The following is a 22241-nucleotide window of genomic DNA, read 5'->3' as shown; positions in this document are numbered from 1 at the left end:
TAATAAAGTAACAGCAAGAGGAGGGTGAAAAAAATTAAAGTGAAACTTGTGCTGTGTAGGATTTATTGGTCACTCCCAAGTAAACGATGAAATTAAATTAATTGAAACTGAACGATAAGGAAGTCTTGATCCAGGCTCACCACTTCCCCTACCAGACTCCAGCAATTTGGGGGGCTGCATTTAAGGATGCTTAGAATTCCAAATTAATCAGTATTTGCTGGAAAGCTGACTTCTTTTGAAGCTGTATGTTACACAAAAGCCTGCTGGTGATATTTAGTACATCAACCAGATCATTGATATCACTGCTCCATCTGATGCTCAAGAGGACATCCCAAATATCCTCCAGTATGGTTTTAGGGAAGACATTCCTCCCATTCCTCTGCTCCACCTGATACCCAGTGAATCCACTGAAAACTGACTGGTGAGTTTGAGTCCCTGTTCCCCCATCCCACTTACCTTCTTTTCTAAGCATTCTGCAAACTTCAACTGCTTCAACAGCTTCTTCTGCTTGTTGCTGAAGCGATTGTCCTGCTCTGCACTGGTTCCCTGGAGCACAGCAAACAACAGTTTCAGCCTGCAGGGCCTTCAACCACCTCCAAGGATTATTTTCCCACATGTCTGCACAGTGCACCAGTGAAACCAATCTGTAAGGCTGTTTCTTGGTCAATTATTCCTTTCCAGGTGCTTTTCAATTTGAGCTCTCACCAAGGGCTGAGGATTTTGGGTGGGCAGCTCCTGAGCCCCACAGTGACACCTCAGTCATAAGCCCCCTGGCACTGCCCACAAATTAAAGTACTAGCAGCAGCAAACTGCCAGGAAAATGCTTTTTTAATTCCTTTATAAAAGAAATAAAGTGTTTTCCCTCTGTCCGGGAACAAAAACATGCTGTTTGCTTACAGCGACACCTCTGAAACCTTTGGGCAGCTTCCCTGAGGCAAAGAGAAGTACAAAGAATTCGCTTTATTGATCCTGCTCTGTTAAAAGTTCACCAACTGGCTCCACTAACACGGACAGGAGCTGTAGGTTAATTCACTATGGAGCGAAAGGCCTGGAAGCCCAGTTCTGGAAAATTTACTGGCAGAGATTAAACAGAACCAGGCAGGATTAGAGGAGATGCAGGGCTGCATCCAGGCCCTGATGGGCTGCTCATGACTGAGGACAAACCCACAGCTGGAGAAGTTTATTCTGGAAAGCACTGATGGAAGCCAGGGGATTTTATACAGGTAATTTATAGGAGTTCTTTGAATTTTATTTAGGAATTTATAGTAATATATAAAGTAATTTACAGGAATTTATAGGATTTTTATACAGGTAATTCTCCCTGGAAGAACAGGGTTCAGTGCAAGCAAAAATATAAATTGTCAATGAATTAAATGATAATAAAGAAGAGAAACTCCCAAATTCTAAGTTCACTTTGGTCAGAAGGCACCTGGAATTAGCAACATAACACGTTGCAAAGTCACCAGTTATTGAAAGGGAACAATCCACTGATATTCCCATTTGCTATTCCAGAACATGGGAATCCTAAAGTCTGACTGTGGCACGGGCACCTCCAGGGATTAAAACCCTTTACAAGATTTGCAGTCTGCTCTGTGGCTTACCAAAACACCACAATACTTGCCAGTTCACTCAACAACTGAATGCTCTTTTGGGTTTTTTTTTTTATTTATTTCACAACCCAGAAGAGAAACGGAAAGGAAGTTTCTTGTTGCTAACACGTGGCAAGCAGCAGAGGGAACCAAACAGGACGGAGCAAGGGGGCTACAGGAATTTAAAGACAGACAAAATATGTTTGCACTGAAACTTCACAGAAATGTCAAGAACTGACAGAATTATAAATAGGAGGTTGCCTGGTATGGGGAATCCAAATTGCTGCTCTGCTGCATTTCTGTCATTTCACATTTCCTCCGGAATCCAGAATAAAACTGCTCACAGCCCCATTTCAGTGCCATGCTGCCTTGGTTTTTATAAAATGCCACCTTCCACAGGCCAGTTTAAAAGAACATTAGATTTCTAATCCAGAGTTTTCAGCCCCAGTAATCCTGCTGTCCATCACAACTACCTGATTTGTGAACCTTTTAACTTTAACTGCACTAGAACATGCGCAGATTTAATATGCAATTATTCTTCTCAAGTTAGTCCATGAACACAGAACTGAACTAACGGAAGGGTTATCTGTTCTGCCTTATTTAAAAACATCCTAGCAGCAGGAAATGAAAATAATATGGGCTGAACAAATGAATGAACCTTGAAATTTAGATTGGTTCTCAGAAATTACCACGGAAACCCCCAAAATAAGGTAATTTGGAGGAAATAGCAATTTCCAAATAATGGAGGAAAAAGCAGAAAAGGAAGACCCTGCACAGGTTTCACAGTCTCTGCAGAAAATACAGCACAGCTGTAAGACTAGAGAAGAAACTCAAGGATTAAAAAATAAAATGCAAATTTATGGCTACAGCCTAACTTCTTTTTCCTATGAATACACTTAATATCCTCTAAAAAAAAAAAAAAATCTCAACAAAAACAGGGGCAGGGTTGTTTCTTTGCTTTGAACGTGGCCACTAAAGAGCGCGGACAGCGCAAACCCGGGCTGGCCCCTCAGAGCCCTTCGGCCCCTTCTCCCCCCCGGCAGCCCGGGGGTCGCAGCGGTGACACGGCCCCGCGTGGGTCGGGACCTCCGGGGCCGAGCCCGCTCAGGGCCCCGTGAGGAGCCTGACCGGGGAGCGCCGCAGCCCCGGGGGCGCCCGCCGAGCTTCCCCCCCGTGCCGAGTCCGGCCCGCGGTCGCTCGATCCCCCGCCGCCGCCGCCGCCGCCGCCCGGGCCGCGCCGCCGCGGCCTCATCCCGCCGCCATTTTCTCCGCGGCGAGGAGCCTGCGCAGGGCGGGGGCGGCGGGGGAAGGAGGGGGGGGGGGGGGGGGCACGGCGGCGCCGCGCGGGGCAGCGCGGCCCCAGCGCGGGCCTGCAGCGGGGCCGGGCGGTGCCCCCCGTGCCCCGGCGGGGCCGCCGCGCCGCGCCGCCCGCCCTCAGGGATTCCCGCGGGCCGGCACTTACGCGGAAGAACCCGGCGTCCATCTTGGCTCCTCCGCCTCCTCCCGGCCGCGGCGCGCGCTGCCGTCCCGGCGTGCACCGCGCGCCCCCTCAGCCGTGCCGGGGGAGGGAGGGGAGGGGAGGGGGTGGGCGGGGCCAGGCGCGCGCCGGGGGCAGGGTCTCCCTCCGCCGCCTGCTGATTGGTGGAGGGGCGGCGCGCGCGCGGGAGCCCGGCCAATGAGAGAGCGCGGCTGCTCCGGCGGGCACGCGTGGGGCGGGTGAGGGCGTCAAGTGAGTCGCGCTCTCGCGAGATGTCGGCGCCTGCAGCTGTTGCTGTTGTCGGTGTCTCGCGAGATCTCGCGTGCCCTCACGGCCGCAGCTCCCTCAGGGATGGCGGCGGGGCCGGGCCGGTCCGTGAGGGCGCAGCCGCCTCAGCCCTCGGGAGCAACCCCTCGGCAACGGCCCCTCGGCTCCCTCTCGGCATAACAGGGGTCCCTGGGCAGGAGACAGGGCTCTGAAGAGGTCACAGAATCCTAGAGGAGTTGGGGTTGGAGGGGGCCTCTGGAGATCATCCAGTGCAACCCCCTGCCCAGGCAGGGTCACCTGGAGCAGGTGGCACAGGAACACGTCCAGGTGGGTTTGGGATGTCCCCAGAGGGAGACTCCAGCCCTCCCCGGGCAGCTGTTCCAGGGCTCTGCCACCCTCATGGAAATAAGTTCTTCCTCACGTTGAGGCGGAACCCGTTGTGTTTTATTTTATGGCCATTGCTTCTCGTCCTGTCCCTGAACAGAGTTTGGCACATCCTCTGACAGCCCCTGGGGATATTTTATGGATTTATGGGATCCCCTCTCAGCCTTCCCTTCTGCAGCCTGACCAGGCCCCGCTCCCGCAGTCTCTCCTCGTCAGGGAGATGCTCCAGGCCCCAAACCCCAAACCATCTTTGTGGCCTCCACTGGACCCCCTCCAGCAGCTCCTTGCCTTTCTTGTCCTGAGGACAAGTCATGAGCTGTCCACACCATCCCACTCTGGACAAACTGGTGTGACTGGTGTAGGTCACTGATCTGTGTGGCTCCTTCTGCGCTGAGTTACTGATGCATTCTTGGGAAATAAATTGCTGATGGGATTCAGCAATAAAACCCAAGGGAAATGATCCTATTTTATCTGCTTGCCCTTGTAACAACCTGAGTCTTGCACGGCCAAACTTGGGACAGTGCTTGACTCGGCTGCTCAACAGCCCTGGCCCCGTGGATGAGGGAGTTTAGTAAAGGTGACAGCTGAAGCTGGAATTGCTTTATGTTTTTGTTGAGGAACAGGAGTTAGAACCCGAGGGAAGGCAGGAGGACACTAGATGGAGCTCCGTGCTCTCTGCTGGGATAAGGAGGGAAAGCTGAGTTTTGGGGTCAGGATTGCCCAGCAGTGAAATATTAAAACATTTTACCACAGTATCTGGATCACTGAAATTCCAACTGGAGGATCCGACCTGCAGAAGATCCTGTAGAACTTTTAGGAGGAAAAAAACAACCGTTGATTCTTGCAAGACAGGGCCAGCTGAAGGGGAGCATTCCCCAAATCTGTGTGTTTGGAAGTGGAACCTGGGGGCCAAGTCAGGACAGGGTGGATCAGCCCTGAGGCAGCTGATGTTACCAGGGCAGGGAGAGTGTGGGATTGTTCCTGGAAAGCTGAAATCCACAGCAAATGGCACAGAACAGGGATTTTTGTTCCTTGAGAAGGTGGTTTTGCTGCCAGGAGGGGTTGTGGGGCCTCCCAGGAGGTGCCAATGTGAGGCAAATTTTACTGGTATTTGAATTTTTCAGCTGGAGCAATGCTGGTGTCTCCCAACAGCCAGTTCTGCTGCCAATAATAGTAATTCTGTGAAACTGGAACTGCTTGCAGTAGTTCTGCTTACTCTGCTTGTGGACTGTATTGGCTTGAAATGAAGCAAATGGAAAGTAAACAAAACTTGCTACAAGTAGGTCTGGCTAGGGATGTTAAAAAAAAAACCAAAACAACAGTAAGATGGGTTTATCTTTCCCAGAAATCTTGATTTTGATCCCATGGAACTGGTCAGAGAACGTCCAGAGATAGAAAATCAGCTCCTTTATATTTTTTTTTGACAAAAAAAAATTGGATGTGCATCTGCTGTCCCTTCTGAATTATTAAATCAATCCTCCCTGCCACAAAAAATAAGGTAGAGCACCAGGACAAGAGAAATATTTACAAGGAGATTCAGAAACTTCACAAACAGCTGTCTCAATATTTGGTTTGGAATCCAAACCGTGCTCCAGTTTCAGCCAAAAAAGAATATTGCAAAGTAATTGAATTTAGTTTCTGCACAATAAAAATTACCAGTTAGTCAAACTGACCTGCTCAAGAGATCCAAGCTTATTGGAAAAAAATGTGAAATAGAAAATCTCAGACAATCTGGCAGTCAGTGTCTGACAATGGTGCTCTGTGTTCCCACGCCGTGGGCTGTGAGTGTCCCTGGGAATTCCTTTGTGCCACTGCTGCACACCCACAGCCCTCACACTCACAAAACAACCTCGCTTTGGGTTGGTTTCGAGAATAAAAATGGCTAAAAATAGTTGGGCTGCACCAGAGAACAAAACCTTGCAGGGTGAGTGGCACACTGGGGCTGCACAGAGCCTCCCTTGCTTTGTCCAAGCTGATTTTTTCTATTTCCATGCTTTTTCTTTTTTTTTTTTTGGTTAAAGAACTCAAATTTTGTGTAAGACAAAGCATTCTAAGACAGCTCCAGCCATGAACCTGAAGTGAGAGTGAAACCCCTCAGACACCGAGTTCCTTCGGAAATGGAGAGTTACAGAGTTTATAGAAACAGTTTAAAAATACTTGGAAATAAGAAGTAACTTTTTTTTTTCCTCAGCCTGTACATATGTGAGATTAGAAACATGAAATATGACTAAAGATAAATACAATTTTGATACCTCCTGTACTACCCATCAGGTATAAAATAAGCCACAAACCTCTTGCGTGTAACTCGTAACAAGCTCAGGTCCAAACTGAGTTTGGGGCATGTCCAAACTTTTCCTCCAGTTCATCAGCAGAGCAGAGAGGGTTCAAAGTCTCTGAGGAAGCAAAAACTCCACAAAACCTGGGCCTCTTCGCTTCCTGGTTTATCCAGACCCAGGATGGGCCTCGCTGCCATCCTGATGATTCCTAGACCTCCAGCTGTTATTTCAGTCATAGGAAAAGTGTCCAGACCTCTGGTTTTTCCTCCCAAAGAAAGAAACCAGGGTTTATATCAGTTTACAGAGGGAATAACAGCTGCTTGCTGTTCCCAGTGCAGCTCTGCCGAGGAGTGCCAGGTCCTTGGGATAACAATTCCATCTCTTCTCTGGCAGGGAGTTCCCAGTTACCTGCTCTGCAGGTGGATGTCCACAGGGATGAAGGTCACCGAGGGCTGCTGGGCCAGGCTGTGGCTGCTGTGCCCCACAGGAGGTGGCACTGCCAGCTTGGAGGCTTTGGGTTCCAGCTCCCGCCGCACTCGCATGCGCCTGGCAAAGGTAAAAGGGGAATTGGCACCTGGGGTGGTCTCTCCTCTCCCAGGGAAAGTTCTGGGGAGATTCCCACACAACCCAGTCAAACCAAGCCAGGATTTCATCCCAAAGATACCAAAAGTCCTCCCAGAGCATGTGAGCTCTGAGAAGTGAGGAATCGAGCTCTCCCTCTGGCAGCCTTGCTGCACACTCAGACCTTCCCTGCATCACCAGGAATCCCTAAAAAGAGCTCCCACCATGCAGCCTCCATCGAGGAGCTCTTTGTGCTTCCTATGATCCAATCACAGCACTGACAGGGAGAGTCAGTACACTGCAATCAGCACTTCAGTGCTTAGAGTCTCCTGGAAATTTTCAGCAACAAACCCTCTGTTAGCTGAGAGCAGAGACTTTGGTTCATCCTGGTTTGACTTGGCCACGTACCTGTTGTATGTTTTCAGGATGAGCAGAACCACTGTGAAAATAATAATCACCCCCACCACGATGGCAGCAACTATTGCTCCAGAACCTGGGAGAGAAGCAGGAAGGGAAAAAAGCCATGTTTACAAAGTTGTCGTTGTAGTGTTTGAAGTCTGATAAGTTCAAAGTCCACTTAAAACCAAAAAAAAGCCACCACCCCACTCCTTTCCTTACTTTGATAGAGACTTTGTTCTTGAGACTTTGTGGTCACATTCACTGAGAGCTGAGTGTTATTGGTCAGTGGCGTGGCCGTCGTCATCTTGAGTTGGCTGCAGAGGGGAAAAAGAGGAGTGAATTCCTAAAATATTAACCCAAAATTCACAGTGCTAATTAGGCAACTGCCTACCAAAGGCTCAGAGCCTGCCAAGTGCAGGCTCACTAAACTGGAGTTCTTCATTTTTTCACTGTGATGGAAACCTGACCCTGCTGAAGGAATGGAAATTCGAAGTTGGTACGATGGAAATTTTGGTACAATCTTGCTCCACCAGCTAAAATATCCCCTGGTCAGTGTTAATAGGATAAAATAAGATATTTACACAACCGTGTATTTTAAATGCTTTGGGATTTTAGATTATCACCTCTGGTTGAGATTCAGATCACTGAGCAAAAAAGTATGAAGGATTCTGCATCCAGAATTCAGCGATGTCTTGAGGGAAGGGAAAAACTGATCACAGAAAGGTTTAAAAGCTCCATTATAAAATAGAATTGAAAGGAGCTTCATTCATCTATCATGGAGAAGAAAAACCATTTAACCCCTTCACCTGGAGCTTCAAAAGTGTCAGGACAAACACCAGCCCCTGAACAGGGATATTGCAACGTGGCTGTGGCAGGAGGTTGTGAGTTCAGCCCAGTGTCAGATCAGGTCTGTTATTGGAAGTGGATGAACTTCCAAGGGCACAGCTGAAAACATGCCTGTGTTTTGGTGGGTAAAACTGTGGATCTGGAAAGAGCAGCCGGGATGTTTGCTGGTTTTAAAAGGGTTTTCCAAGTGTCCCTGGAAACCCGAGCCATTAAAGGGCTCCTTCAGCCCGAGAGGGGTGTGAGCACCACTTCAAAGAGCCCTCTGGAACCAGCTCAGCTCCCAGTCCCAGAGCTGAGACACTCCAAGTGCCCCTTGAAAAGAAAATTATCCTTCAGCACTTGATAGGGAACTGAGTTTCCTACTTCAGATGCTGCTCAGTACAACCAGGCAGGACTCTGGTGCTCCCCTGGGATATTGTGTGGCATGGTAACTTTAATTCTACACAGCACAAGATAAACAATAGCCTGAAATAATTCAGTGGAAATGAGTTGGTAATAAAAATTAATACCAATTAAAAACCTGCAGAGCAGGTCAGTGAGGAATGAGAGGGATCAGGAAGCAGCAGGAAGGGAAGTGGTTGGTATCTGACTGGGATGCAGGATCAGAACTGTAAGGGCCACTCTTCAAATACTTCAATCCCCTCAAGTTCAAAGTTTGGTCTTCTTCTTTTAATCTAAAAACCAAAATAACTTTGCCACAAGCCTGTAACTGGGTCATTCTCCTGTGACTGAATGATTCCTTTGTTTAGCCAAGGCCAAGTTAATTCAGCAACATGAGCATCAGCTGAAATATTTTGTGTTTAGACTCTGCCCAGCCCTATTGTCCGGCACAGGGTTCACACACACCTCAGAGGGACCTGGGAGGCACCAGAGCTCAGGAACAGCTGCTCCTGTCTCCCCACCCATCCTCCCATATAGAAAAATGTTTTACCAGTGGCAGCAGAGGCTCAAGAGACTCTTCATGAAAAGCTGATCAAGTGTTCTGACTATGGGCATAATTCAGAAAAAGCCACATCCAGCTCTCACCTTGTGGCTCCTGACTAGGGCAGTGCAAAAGCCAGACCTACAGAAGCCTTTTTTCCTTCCTCTGGCTACCAGAATAAAAACTCCAAATAAATAAGGCCGAATATATTAATATTAAGCCATGAAATATTCATCCTTCCTGCCTTCCCTCTGGGTCAAACCACCTTGGGAATGGGGAGCTGTTTGTGCATGAGTCACCCAGACCCAAAGAATTTTTACTGTCGTAGTGAAACCACCTGTTTATGAAAGGGATTAATTTATCCAGCAGGCTGCACAATCTGAGGTGCAGTTTGAAAACTGCAGCAGGTTGGGATTTTTCTGCTTTGTGTAGCAAATCAAGAGCTGCAAGGTCTGTGTCTCCAGCCAGGGTGCTGGTCCTGCTCTTACCTGGAGTCCCAGCTCCATTCCTGCCCTGTGAATCAGCAGGTTACACCTGACCAAGCCTCTGCTGCAAGAAAGACCCAGCAAAGCCCAGCAAAATCCATGGGAACCTACTGATTTTCAGCCTGGATCTTACTCTGTTCAGAAAAACATTTGGAAAATCAGGAGTGCTGGATAAAAGCCATTCAGCAGGGGAGAAGAAGTGGACTTTGATACAGTAATCACAGGACATTCTTTGTCTATGACACAGGGCTGCACTTCCCCCTGTGCACACACACCTGCCTGGGCTCTCAGAGCCTCTCATTCACCCTCACTCTCCACACTGCTGGTTATTTTTGCATCCCCACATTATGGAGCTGGAAATGTTTCCATAAAGTTCAGCTTTGGGCACGTTTCCATTTCAAACACCTTGGCAGATACAGGGGATAGGTTGTTCTGGCAAGTGGGAGCAGTTCCCCCTTTTCTAAAGGCTCCCTGCTGCCCCTGCCCTGCTGGACTGAGCTGAGGGGCCCTGCTGGGCTGGGTTTGTTTGTGAGGAGATGGGGATCAGAGCTCACCTGTCAGCAGCACCTGGCAATTACAGCAGGGGGGCCACAGGGAACAGAGGGGGTTGTTTGAGAGTGTTTCCAGGATGGCTGGGCTTGGTGAGGCAGCTCCCTGCCAGGGAAGGCAGGTGCTGGTTAGGAGGACACAGATTCAGTGCTTTCACCTGGAAAAAGGTGGGGTATGTTTGGAGCTGGGTTGTTCCTGCCCTCACCTTCCCAGCACCCCGGGAACACCGCCAGGGATGGAGGCAAGCTGTGATTTCAGGGAGTAATAAAAACACAATGTCCTTCGGTGAGACCTGAACGTGCCTGGGTTTACCTTGAGAGGCTCCAAAGAGGGAGGAAGGAGGAAAGAAAAGCCCAAGTTCAAAGTGGCCTGAGGCAAACAACCCTCCCTGTGTGAGCCTGAGTGTCCCCATGACAGGGCAGCACCTTTACATAAGCATTTTCTCAGGTTCTGGCATGAGCTGCCCGGGTTGAGCTGCTGCTAAAACACACACTAAAAGCAGTTCATTGCCTTGCCAAGCAGAGACAGTGGCACAAACTGCAGGCAGCTCTGGGCAGTAGCAGCACAACTAAAAACCCCTCAGTAATTTTACCTACCTGGTTTAGATCATGAGAGGCACTAAAACCCCTCAGCTCCCACAGGTGACAAGAAGTGACAATTGGACTCCCAAAAGGAACACCCTCATTTCTAAAGCCATGCCTGGAAATATAAACTTGGTAGACTTTTGTCACTGACTTGCCCAGGAGCAGTGTCTTAAACAGACTGTGAACTGCACATTGCCCAAATAGATTTTCTTTAAAGCCAGTAATTAAAGGGTCTTATAAAAAGGAGAGAGAGGGGCTTTTTATGCAGGCAGCACAAGGGGGAATGGCTTCCCACTGCCAGAGGCAGGGTTAGATGGGATACTGGGAAAAATTTCTTCATTGTGAGGGTGATGAGGCCCTGGCACAGGGTGCCCAGAGCAGCTGTGGCTACCCCTGGATCCCTGGCAGTGCCCAAGGCCAGGCTGGACAGGCTTGGAGCAGCCTGGGACAGTGAAAATTGTCCCTGCCATAGCAGGGGTGGCAATGGATGGGCTTCAAGGTCTCTTCAAACCCAACCTGTTCTGTGATTCTATATATTAAAAATTCTCTACACAGTACAATGGATCAACATAGAAATGCAGCTCCTCTCACTGCACACTGCAGCACGGAGGCAGTCCCAGGATTTCTTGCCTCTGCCAACTTGTTGAATCAGTGAGGCACCTTCCCCCTCTGCAGAGCCCTGAAGACACACACAGCAGCTGACACATCACACTTGCAGCCTTTCTCCACCAGAACCCCTTGGCAAACCCTCAGTGCCCCAATCTGGTACCCACAGAGGGACAATAACTCTGTCAGACCCTGAAGTCACTGGTCTCTGCTCTGCCTTTGTCTCCTGGTTTGTAATCACTAAATCAACCCCTCCTGCCACCCAGCACAATGCATCCCATCAGTGAAAGCTGTTTACAAAAAGCTACGCTTCCTTTAGCAAGGAATTCCTGGGGCATTAAATACATTAATTACCAGGAAAAACCAGAAATCACCATTTAAACCTGTCAGCAGCTTCAGTGTGTTCCCAGTGTAGTTTTGTTCTGTGCTGGAGACACTCAGTGAACTGTAACAATGCTCTGAGCTTTCGAGTTCTTTTCCTGTTAAATATTACTCTGCCAGCTCATTCCAGCACACTGCTCAGCAGATTGGAGGAAAAAAGTATACAGCAAAAAACCCCAGAGCCACAAACAAATAACCACCAACAAACCCATATTTATAGTGCCAGGGTTAATAAGTCAGGACAAGAGATTCAGCGTCCCCAGTGATGAAAGGACACCGCCGGCGATGGAATGAGCTTTCAACAGCCGCGCAGGCTTCTCTTTCTCCGGGGAGGAAACCGCGCCAGAGCAGTCCCAGTCCCGTCCCTTACGGGCTCCCAATTAATGGAACAACTGCTCAAGCACCACTTGAACAGAAGAACGTGCGAGGATATCTGCTCTCTATTTCTTTCTGGTTTAGAGGTACCGATAAAGAGCTCGCGTTTCCCGTGGTTCATCCACAGTGCCTCGCACACAAACCCGGAGTAACCGCGCTGCAACCACCGCTTGGACCGGCGGTGGAAAGGAACAGAGCTTTGGGGCAGAAAGGAACAGAGCTTTAGGGCAGAAAAGTTACAATTATCCCCATTCGAGAGCGGTTCCGACACCCGACCCTCAGCCGACGCTACTCACGGAGGATGCTGCGGACTCGGGGCTCCGGCGCTGCCGCGGCGGCTCCCGGCTCTGTCCGCCCGCCGGGGCTGCGGGGCTGCCCCCGCCGCCGCTCCCGCCCCTTCCCCAGCCCGGAGCTGCCGAGCCCAGCCCAGCCCAGCCCAGCCCCGCTGCTGCCGCGGGGAGCCCGATGCCCATGCGGCCGGAGCCCCGGCACAGCCCCGCCGCCGCAGGTGCCTCCCCGGAGCCGCCCGGCCCGGCCCCCGGCGCCGCCTCCCCGGGCCCGTGCGGGGCTGCGGGTGCCCCCGACCCCGCCGGGCAGCGGCTGGGGGGATGGAGGAGTCTGGGATAACGCCCCCGTCTCACAGCGAGAGTTCCCAAGCTTTGGGAGCAGCCCAGTTTCTGCGGCTCTTAGATGCCCAAAGGTCTCCCAAGCATGTCGGGAGAAGGATCCCAAGCACATCCAGCCCAAAGACAGAATGAGTGGTTTTGTCCACTCGTCAGTGGAATCAAAAGGATCAAACTGGAAAGGAATCCTCGCCTTTAACCTGTACTTCTTTGGCTTTATCCTCCAGAGGAGTGTGACCACTGTCCCTGTCTGGATTTTTGTGTGGTGTCTGGACATCACACCTTAGGGATCTGTCCCCTGCCTGGGCCTGATGCTGCTCCCATGGGTAACCAGAAAACCACAGGAACAAGCCACAGCCCTCATTCAAGCTCCATTCATGCTTTAGGATGGTCGAGCTGCTGTGCAGATGTTTCTCCCCCATTCTCCATTTCAGCTGGCCCAGCTGCAGCCAGAGCCACATCACCCACCTCCCTTATAAAGCAACCTGAAACAGGAGAAAGCCTGCTCCTTACAGAATCCCACCTCCGTATGGAAGGCAGCAACAGGGGGGCCCTGATGGTCCATAAACATTTGCAGTGGATTTTTTGGGAAGACCAGAGTCCAGTTGGGCTGAAAAATGAGGTCCTTCCTTACCTTGCAGCTCTCCCTTTCCTCCTCCAGAAACATTTGTGCCCTTAACACAGCTCATGCTTCACTTTGGTATCTGCCATAGGCTGATTTCTACACAGAACCCACAGAACACAACCACAGAGGCTTTTTCACCAGAAACCAGAGTTTCCAGATCCAATTATTTAGCAAATGTTTTGAACAACTACAAAGACCCACATTAGTCACTTCCACCTCAATTCCACTGAAACCTGTGCAGCTCCTGAAAACCAGAGACTGAAATCCCAGCAGGGATTACTCACCAATCATCTTTCCAAGGGAATACATTTCACTTGATTGATTTCCTTACAATGACTGTCCCATCCTGCATAAACAAGCAGGAGCACGAGGCTCTCCTGGGAACAGGAGTGGTTTTCCAGCCACAAACCTTCCCTGGTCTGTATCTCTGGAGAGCAGAAGAGGCTTCTTTCAACAGTCAGCAACCATAACTGGGAAGAGGTATGAATGTAAGTTAATAAAAATAGTTAATAACTCAATTTAAGTAGTACAGGAAGGGAGGCAGCAGCCCCTGTGACTGTCGGGCAGCCCAAGTGAAAGCAAATAAATTCCCAAAGCCTCCGTGAGAGCAGAGAGGGAGGGTGGGACTTTCCCAAGGGTTTGTCCCTCACCAGGTCCTAAATTTGTAGCCCTTCACTATGAGCAAGAGCCACACACCAGGTTTATACACTGTTAAATGCATAAATACATTTGTATAATGTATAAGTAAATGTTTATACACTGTTACTATAAACCTCTGCTGTAAACATCAGTGACCCAATTTGCAGGCACCAACCCTGAGCTTATCCCATTAATGGAAGACCAAAGGAGATTCTGGGATGCTCCATAAAAATCCTAATGAAGTCAATTGACATCAAAGGACAAAACATAACTCTGGATTAACTCCAGGCTTACTACAGCATTACCAACCCCTAGGAAGTGACACAGCCTTACAAGGTGTGGAGTCTCACTGAATTTACCATGGAGCAGGTTTGGATTCCTCCTGGAACAGCAGCTCAGCTCCCAGCTCTGCTGGTTAATCTGCAGTTTGCCTGCACCTGGCAGGGCACAGCAGAGCCTGGAATGTCTCAGTGAGAACAAAGAGGGAACAGGTATCACAGCAGATATCAAGACCAACTAAAAATTCATTGAGTATGGAACTGTATTGTGAAATCAGGCCCTCCATGCACCCACAGCCTCACAAATAATTACCAGACCCCCCCTGGGAGGGATGAAGGGAGCTGAGGTGACCTGTCCCAGCAGGAGGGCACAGCTCAGCCTGGCTGCCCTCCCAATCCCTGCTCCTGTGCCTGTGATCCCAGCACAGAGCCACAGAGGACAGGAATTGGTTATTTTTATGTTTTATGTAAGAGCAAACCAGACTGCCAGAATGTCTTTCCCACTGCCTCACCCCGATGCTGATGATGGTTGGAATATGTTCCCTTCACCAGGGGAATCAAACATTCCCTCTACAAGCCTGAGCATGCCAAAGTTGCAGTACAGAGCCTGGTTCAGAGCAGGATTTTAACACATTAGGTGACATCCAAAACACAGTGTTTTCTACTTTTTAGGCCCTGCTCTTGTTTTATGGAGCAATCAGACCCTGTGACCCTCCCTGGAGCTGTGAGTGATGGCAGGGACAGTTGTGTCACACTCACTCACATCTCAGGGTCAGTACCTGCAGGAGGAGAAGTCTTTTATCTTGCTCTGCATTTTCTCCAAGGGGATGAAGCTTGGCTGGGGTCTCTTTCCACACCAGCAATCTCTCCTAGTGAGTTTTACACTGAGAGTGGAGCAAATAAACAAAACCCAGTAAGATTCACAAACCAGCCTTCTATTCTGGGCTCAAAAGTATCCAAACCAAATCCAAACCCAGACAAAAGTGGAAATTAAACCTTTCAGGGAATAAATGAAGCAACTGGAATTTTATGCACAGGGTCTGTCCAGGGGAAGCAGTTCTGTGGCAAGGCAGAATGAGGAGCTGCAATCACAGGTTCTCAGCTGTTATAAAACCAAAGTACTCCCATTAGTCCAGAACACAAAGAAACACCACATGTTTCAGCTGCTGCTCAAGGAGAACATTTTAAAGGAATTTGGGGTATTTATTTATACAAAGTGCAAGCTCAGAAAGGGCTGAGTTGGTGCCTCTGTGCAAGCTTGCTGCTAAAAATAGTCCTTACCAGCAGGTCAGTGATTAGAAGAAACAGGTTCTGGTGGGGGGTACTGAGTCATGGCATGGAGGGAATAAAGCAAACTCCAGCTTCATTTGCCAAGGCAGGCTGTCTCCCCTGAGTAGAGTTTTTGTCACCATGGAGTGGAGCAGCATCACTTCTGATATTGATCAAAGCCTCTGTTTGGCTCCTCCTTCCCACGCAGAGTGGTCCCTGCAAGGATCCCAAATCCCTCCCGTGGCTCCCTGCCGCCCCAGCTCCGAGGCACACGGAGTCCCCATCCCGTCTGCCCATGAGAGCATTCAAGCAGACGCCACCATCACAGATCTCAATATGCACCTTGTCCTGCATGGAACACAGCCCAAATCCCAAGTGTGAATGGCACTGCATTGTTTTATTTGAAGTGTCTTTACACAATGGAAAGTGCTGGAATGTTGTTCCACGTTTTACACATTTATACATCAACAACATCACACTTGATTCTCCTTATAAAATAGTTTCTGAAGGTTTTCCACTTACTCCTACTTACAGCAACTTCTACACTGGGGTAGAAATGAAATAATTTAAAAAATAGAAACACCACAGAGAATCCAACCCAGACTTCTGGAATTTCAAAAATCCATAAGCCTGCTGGATAACACAGGTTTTTGTGGGTTTTTTTACCTTTGTTTTAATTCCACGGAACAGTGAGACAGTGAAGCTGGGCTTGGAGTGATTTCAGTACCTGGAGAGATACATAAATATCACACCTGTGATAGATGGACAAACCCCATTTCCCGACCTTTTTACTCTGTCCTATTCCTGTCTCTGGAGCAAGGACCTGCCTGCAGGATCCCACTTTGAAGCAGGTGGCAGGAGGGATCCTGAGCGGGCACAACACGGAGTTGAAAACCTCCACATCCATGAGAATCCCTGCCCATTACTTTTCCCCCTGCTGTCAGTCAAGTGAAAACACTTCCGGAAGTTCAAGAAGCAAATCAGGTACAACTGAAACACACTGAAATTAACCTGAAAGATCTGAATTTCAGAATGATTTCTACACAGGAACATCAGCAGCCTGGTTTGTTCACAAATCATTTTATCTTTTTAAATAGAAAAAAAAGAAGAATCTGTCTAGACTAAAAAAGTTTGGCTATAAAATAGCATAAAAGCACAGGAGCAGGTGTTGTTATACCAAGGCATATTTTCCTCCTACTAAAACACTTAACACAAGATCACAGTATCAAAGATCTGTATTCTAGAAGATGCATCCTGGTCTCAGAAGCAGCAGATGCTCTGTCAGACACACAGGAGGCCACACAGAAAAAGTCTTCATGAAAAACAGCAAACAAGGGTTGAAACTGCATAAAATCTGGCTAAGCCAGGCAACTGATTGTCTTTGAAAATACAAAACAGACTGAAGAAGTTAACAATTAACCCTTGGATGTTTTAGCTCCTGCCAGGACCTAACAGTCACTGGATTTATTCAGAGGTGGAGGCTGTCCCAAGGACCGGAGAGGAATAAACATCCCCAAATTGTCAGAGAGGATCAGACACAACACACTCAACAGCTGGATCCATATTTCACTCTACAGCACTGTCATTAGCTCCTAATTAGGGGTCAGTGCACCACCACAGACACCAGAGCAGGAGTGTTGGTGACAGACCTGGTGTTCTCCTCCTACAGTCACCAACCCCTCCTGAATTCAGCTCCTCAGTGTATTTGTGCCTCATGTCAAACTACAAACACGCAGCTGGTATTTCTGAGAAAAGCAAAGGTTAACCCTCACCTCAGCTGGCAAGGAATCTGAGCATAGAGTGCATTTCAATTGTGTTTAACACTAGATTAACTGGAAGCTGTTGGACAGATCAGCTTTTAACTGCTGTACAAGGAACTTGCTGGAACCCACTCGTGACAGGAAGAGATTATTTTAGCACTTGGAACATCACACTGTACAACAGAAAGCAAAGGGCAACATCTTAAAAAAACAAAACACAGCCAGTCTCCCTAACTGCCACTATTTCAAGTCAGGTGGATTTGCTACACTCGGGGGGTACTAGTCCCTAAAATTAAAGTGCTTTTCAGAGCATTGGCATCCAAAATCTTGAACATGAGAGACAACTACAAGTCAGATCTGTTGTGACCTCTAGCAGCAGCACAGACAGCAACACATGGACTCGCCGGGTGCCTGGAGTTGGTACCACGTGGAGCAGCTCAGCTCTAACAGGGCATTGTCCCCCCCACCTCCAGGGCACACTCGAAGGCTTTGGAGTCACTCAGGATGGTGGGGGGCGGGTCTGGGCGCCGCGTCTGCAGGATCTTCTGTTTGGGGTTCTTGATCTCCTCCTCCTCCTCCGTCTCACTCTCACACACGTGCACAACCACGCTGGGGGTGGAGTCTGTCCCTGCGTGCAGCTCGTACTTCTCCCCTGAGAGCAGCCAGCAAGAGGAAGGTTAAAAACACCCCCAAGGAAAAGCATTTAGCTGAAAAACCCCTTAGTAACTTCAACAGCACAACCAAATAATCATTAATTCCCATCCCATCTTTAATGTGCTCAACCTCCACTCTTCACCAAACCTCTGAAATGCCTTAAACAGTCCCTGTAGCAGTTACAGCACACTTTGAATACAATCAGTCTTTTAATTGACATTTAGAGGAGGGGAGGGATGTAAAAAACTCGTACAGCGTGCAGCTCGTACTTCTCCCCTGAGAGCAGCCAGCAAGAGGAAGGTTAAAAACACCCCCAAGGAAAAGCATTTAGCTGAAAAACCCCTTAGTAACTTCAACAGCACAACCAAATAATCATTAATTCCCATCCCATCTTTAATGTGCTCAACCTCCACTCTTCACCAAACCTCTGAAATGCCTTAAACAGTCCCTGTAGCAGTTACAGCACACTTTGAATACAATCAGTCTTTTAATTGACATTTAGAGGAGGGGAGGGATGTAAAAAACTCCCAGGAAGACATAAGAACACAAGCAGCAAACACATTTATACGTGACATCATTTGTGCTGTATATTTCTGTGACATTTGCAAATTAAAAGCTACAACAGCATTTGAGCACATCAAGCCTCCCCATTTCCTGCTTTTCACAGAAAGCAAACACCACATTTCCCAGGAAGGCTTAGAAAGAAGTTGATGATTAAACCCAAAAAGTCCATATTGGCATCCGGACTCCTTAATAGTTAGAGCTGCTCGTCTGCAAGAGACTGAACTTCTCATTTCTCTGATTGTTTGTTCCTTAATCCTGAGGCTCTGACAAAATTCAGTATATGGGTGTGATGGAGCCACTCCCTCAAAGTCCAGTTCTGTGCTACACTTTCAGTCAATTCAATAATTAAGTAAAGAAAGTGATGGATCATTTCATTCAAGTAAGAAGCATCACATAAAAGAGACTCAGTTTCTTCTCACAGGAAAGGACAAGTAGAAAAACTCCCTCAATAACCACTTTTGAAGGGAAGTACCAAACAAAAGCAGGTGAATGTCCCTACCTGGCCCCAGCTTGGAGACAGCACAGAGCAGGTCATAATTGATCAGAGGAGTTGCATCTTCACTCTGTTTCCACCCCACTGGGGGAGAGGCAGGGGGGGAAATCAGGAACTGTTTCACAGGTTGTGGAGGAAGGAGGTAGGACTTGTCCCCAATTTCACTGGACACCTGCAGTCAAAGCCAGGAGAGAGAGAGCACAAATATGAATTCCCTTTTATTTGATTTATTTCCCCACTAATGCACATCCATGCCCTGCACTTAATTCAGCCTAGCTTTAAAAAACAAAACGGGTTCAGCTCTTTCTACAACACCTCAGGGATCTGCTACAGCTCAGAACCTGTGCAGGGGCTGGTGTGGGACCTGTGCCAATGCAACAGGGACAAAGCATTTCTTAGAAAGAGAATTTGGGACCCACTTATTTTGTTTCAGCCCCTCTGTGTGTCTGGTTTGGTCACTGCACAGAGACTGTCCCAGCCAATCTCAGCTCAAGACGAAAACCAAAACTGTGCCCTAAAATTTTGACACAGCTCAGTGTAGAACAATGAGGTGATCTCAGATATTTCCCCCAAATTAAACTCCTGGGCAAAGCAGGAATAAAGGAACAAGGACAGAGGTACAAGGTCTCTGTGTGCCACTGTACCTGTGCAAAGTAGAGCTTCAGCTTCTTCCCGCTGAACTCGGTCTCGTGCAGCTCTATCCGAGCTCGTGCTGCTGCCTCGGGGTTGCTGAAGTTTATCCTCACCCTCCTGAAGCTCTTGAACATCTGGAATGTCACCTGCTCATCATAGACTGTGAAAAGTGCTTCAAACCTTTCCTGGAGAGAAGCACAAACATTCTCTAGGTGCAAAATGAACATTCTCACTCCGTGAAAAGGTATTTTCCTTTACTCTCCTCTCCTAAATCCCATCCATTTCCTGAATCACCTCAACCTGCACATTCCACACCTCCCTCCCTGCTTGTAAATCCACACTCAGGGCAGCACAGCTTTGTCTCACTGGTTACATCTGAATCCCAAGAGCAAACCGATGTGAATGAGCCCAAAAACTCTGAACACACCAAGTGCCACCTAGTGAGAGCTGCTCAGTGCTGCAGCTGCACTGCACTGCCATGAAAATCGATTTCACGGTTCTGAAATCCAATTAATAATTTTCAGTTATGAAATTCAATTAATTTACCAGCGCTCTGATCCACAAGAGACCTCATTTACAGATTTTTTCCCCTCAATTATAATGTGCATTAATACACTGTGTATCCAGTGTATGACACAAAAATGTTCAATGGAACACTGAGAACACCTCACACTCCTTCCCCCTTACCTTCTCCTCCTGTACCTCGAACACAGCCTCGTGAACACTGCAAGCAAAGAGTGAGGTAGGCAAGTCACTGAAATCCATCATCTCTTCCAAATCCTCTTCATTTTCTCCAAAAATCATCTGCTCCTCCTCCTCCTGGTCGCTGCTGTACAGGTCTGACTGGCTGTCGCTCCAGGACTTCATGGAATCCCTGAGCATCCTTCCCCCCCAGCAGCTCCTCAGGTGCCAGCTTCCAGCAGGGCCCTGCCAGCCAAAAACCCAGAACCAGATGTGAGGATACCACAGCTTCCTGCCCCCACTGTTAAGGCAAATAATTTCACAAAGAAGAACAGGAATCAACACGGAATTTGTTCTGTCCCCCACGAATCAGCAGCACCACGTCCCCCTGCTGAGGATGGAGGGAGGACTCTGCTGCTCCATCAAAAGGAAGATAAAGCCACCCTGTCAAGAAACTGCAATTTCTCCTTCCTTTGCTCTGACAGGAATCCAAAATGACAGCACTGTTCTAGAAGCTTTTCTCCATGACACACTTTACAGTGAGCAACAATTTCTTGTTTAATAATTAAAACCATTTTCTGGGTAATCAGAGCAGTCCTCTGGTATCTGAAAAAATAACTTTATTTCATCAATGAGAGCACGTGGACAAAGTTAAATCATCTCTCCAAAATCTAAAATCGCCTGATGTAAGGAAATGTCCTTTTCCTACACCTTTCCCATAGGTAGGAGTACTTACAGACAGGAGTGGCCACATCAAGGAAGACAAAAAAACTACAAAGAAGCAAGAGACTAAATAAAAAACATCAGGGAGAGTATTTTTTATACAATAGAGAAGATTTTACTGGAGTAGACCTTCTACCACCCATCCCTGCAAAACTCCTGAGGTTAGCACACTGCTGTGTGTTGAGAGAAAAACAGGTACCTGCGTCAGACCTGGGTTTGGAAAGAGTGATCATTTGTGACACAACACTAAAAGAAGGTAGTAAATATGTGATATTTCATTGGCAATGATCTCACTTGAATATTTGCCTAATGAGGGGGGATTAACTGGGTTAATGACAGTGACACACCATCCCAAACCCATGCACACACCTGGGGATCTCAATTCTGCTGCCCAGCATGGCAGGAAGGATGGAGATTTGGGAGAACAGGCAGCTGGTGGAAACCTCAGTTCTTGTGCTTGCTGATTCATGCAAGGAGGGAAGAGAAAAGGAACAAAAATGCGCCAGCATGGTGAAAACAAAAGGCACCATCTGGCTCTCAGGAGATCTGGGCTCATCCAAACGGCACCGGGACGGACACCCACATCCAGCCAAGCTCTGGTGGACTGAGAGCAACATTCCAGCCTTGGCCTGGTTTTGATCCCACATTCCCGAGGGATCAAAGCACCCAACCCACAAACACTGCTCCCAGCACCTGCTTTTCTGACAGCCCAAAGGACGGGGAGGCCTCCAACAAGGAGAGAGCAATACTGGCAGAAAAAAAGAAAAGGAGAGTTTGGAAAGTAAACCCAAATACTTGGATGAATGGTGAATCAAACACAGAGTGAGGAACACACAGAGCAACTGGAGATTTGGTCAAGTTGAGGCTGAGTCTCACTGCAAAACAAAGTCAGGGCAGCAGTGACATTAAACCAAACCCAGGTGTGACAGCCCAGCACACAGTGCTTCTGCAGGCAGCACTGGGCTAAAGAAGCTACTGCAGTTATTTTGCATTTCTTTCTTTTTTAAATTAAGATTTCATCACAGTTCTGTTGTTTTTAATCATAAACTTCATGGTTAATTCTATTTCTTTTCTCAGATAACTGATTTTTCATTACTTCACTCAAATCAGTTCAAAACACCTGATGACTGAGCAAGGCAAAAATCTCCAACAGCCCCCGACATCAGGATGAGACAGGTGAGACGCAGGTATGAATATTAATTAAGAAGCACAGTGAGTAACAGCCCTGTGAAAAGTGTTATTTGAACAAATTGGCTAGAACTATTTACTGTGCAATTATTAGAAAGCATCACAATCAGAAGACGGACACTCCAGACTTGACAGGTACAGGAATGTGATTATCAGTACAACAGCCAAACTGCTCTGCTTCAGGAAAAAGAGGAATTTCTTCACTTACCTCCTTGGAAAGGTGAGAGATTCCTATTTTAAATTGATATGAATGGAGGTATGCAAATCTAAGTTATTTATTACAATCAGCTTATTCTTATCATAGCATTAACAGCAATAGAATTGTAAGCAATGCCATTGCAATACTTATTAGCAAACTACTGGATTATCACTTACTCCCTCATAGATTTCAGATTAAACAACACAATTTA

General features: G+C 48.0%; 3 protein-coding genes and 3 long non-coding RNA genes across 24 annotated transcripts in view; 3 read left to right on the top strand and 3 right to left on the bottom strand.

Moving 5' to 3' along the window:
- SRRM1 (serine and arginine repetitive matrix 1) overlaps nucleotides 1-3193 on the bottom strand; it is a 27799-nt gene extending 24606 nt beyond the window's left edge. For all 13 annotated transcript variants that reach the window (XR_010993678.1, XR_010993679.1, XM_068172638.1 and 10 more), the window contains exons 1-2: nucleotides 3052-3193; nucleotides 457-546 (exon numbers count right to left, since the gene is read on the bottom strand). Coding sequence is in view for 11 of the 13 variants with exons in the window: in XM_068172638.1 (XP_068028739.1) it covers nucleotides 457-546; nucleotides 3052-3072 (111 nt within the window). In the remaining 2 variants the exon portion in view is untranslated. The remainder of the gene's footprint in view (nucleotides 1-456; nucleotides 547-3051) is intronic.
- Nucleotides 1-22241, top strand: part of LOC137462488 (uncharacterized) — a 338602-nt gene that overhangs the window by 306488 nt on the left and 9873 nt on the right. The gene's annotated exons all lie outside the window — the stretch shown is intronic.
- LOC137462418 (uncharacterized) lies at nucleotides 3411-9500 on the top strand. Its single transcript, XR_010993689.1, has 3 exons — nucleotides 3411-3660; nucleotides 6387-6548; nucleotides 8604-9500. It is a non-coding gene; the product is annotated as an uncharacterized lncRNA (long non-coding RNA).
- Nucleotides 5332-12128, bottom strand: NCMAP (non-compact myelin associated protein). Of its 3 annotated transcripts, none has more exons than XM_068172741.1 (4): nucleotides 11989-12128; nucleotides 7173-7257; nucleotides 6963-7047; nucleotides 5332-6539 (listed from the first exon to the last, which is right to left on the bottom strand). In XM_068172741.1, exons 2-4 carry the CDS (start codon nucleotides 7255-7257, stop codon nucleotides 6398-6400), a joined length of 312 nt encoding a protein of 103 aa, XP_068028842.1. In that variant the 5' UTR covers nucleotides 11989-12128; the 3' UTR covers nucleotides 5332-6397. The 3 variants fall into 3 exon arrangements, with proteins under 3 accessions (XP_068028842.1, XP_068028843.1, XP_068028844.1); XM_068172742.1 differs by having other exon boundaries at nucleotides 7173-7267; nucleotides 11998-12078; XM_068172743.1 differs by lacking the exon at nucleotides 11989-12128 and adding an exon at nucleotides 9210-9338 and having other exon boundaries at nucleotides 7173-7267.
- Nucleotides 15514-20121, bottom strand: RCAN3 (RCAN family member 3). 4 transcript variants are annotated; one of them, XM_068172737.1, is made up of 4 exons: nucleotides 19927-20121; nucleotides 19251-19445; nucleotides 18613-18778; nucleotides 15514-17547 (listed from the first exon to the last, which is right to left on the bottom strand). In XM_068172737.1, the coding sequence occupies exons 1-4, from the start codon at nucleotides 20119-20121 to the stop codon at nucleotides 17339-17341; spliced, it is 765 nt and encodes a 254-aa protein (XP_068028838.1). In that variant the 3' UTR covers nucleotides 15514-17338. The 4 variants fall into 4 exon arrangements, with proteins under 4 accessions (XP_068028838.1, XP_068028839.1, XP_068028840.1 ...); XM_068172738.1 differs by having other exon boundaries at nucleotides 18613-18783; nucleotides 19250-19424; XM_068172739.1 differs by having other exon boundaries at nucleotides 19251-19424.
- LOC137462419 (uncharacterized) lies at nucleotides 20197-21819 on the top strand. Its single transcript, XR_010993690.1, has 2 exons — nucleotides 20197-20459; nucleotides 21721-21819. It is a non-coding gene; the product is annotated as an uncharacterized lncRNA (long non-coding RNA).

The sequence above is a fragment of the Anomalospiza imberbis genome, chromosome 25, assembly GCF_031753505.1.
Source record: "Anomalospiza imberbis isolate Cuckoo-Finch-1a 21T00152 chromosome 25, ASM3175350v1, whole genome shotgun sequence".
In the NCBI taxonomy this organism is placed as follows: domain Eukaryota; kingdom Metazoa; phylum Chordata; class Aves; order Passeriformes; family Viduidae; genus Anomalospiza; species Anomalospiza imberbis.
This window is presented reverse-complemented; position numbering and strand designations above follow the sequence as displayed.

What these genes read in the sequence shown, in the direction of transcription:
- NCMAP (XM_068172741.1), bottom strand. Translation starts at nt 7,257, where the DNA reads ATGACGACGGCCACGCCACTGACCAATAACACTCAGCTCTCAGTGAAT. An exon ending in AGAACAAAGTCTCTATCAAA is followed by an intron (nt 7,048 to 7,172) that starts GTAAGGAAAGGA and finishes CTTCTCTCCCAG; the next exon opens with GTTCTGGAGCAATAGTTGCT. An exon ending in ATCCTGAAAACATACAACAG is followed by an intron (nt 6,540 to 6,962) that starts GTACGTGGCCAA and finishes TACCTTTGCCAG; the next exon opens with GCGCATGCGAGTGCGGCGGG.
- RCAN3 (XM_068172737.1), bottom strand. Translation starts at nt 20,121, where the DNA reads ATGCTCAGGGATTCCATGAAGTCCTGGAGCGACAGCCAGTCAGACCTG. An exon ending in TGAAGCTCTACTTTGCACAG is followed by an intron (nt 18,779 to 19,250) that starts GTACAGTGGCAC and finishes CTTTGACTGCAG; the next exon opens with GTGTCCAGTGAAATTGGGGA. An exon ending in TGTCTCCAAGCTGGGGCCAG is followed by an intron (nt 17,548 to 18,612) that starts GTAGGGACATTC and finishes GGCTGCTCTCAG; the next exon opens with GGGAGAAGTACGAGCTGCAC.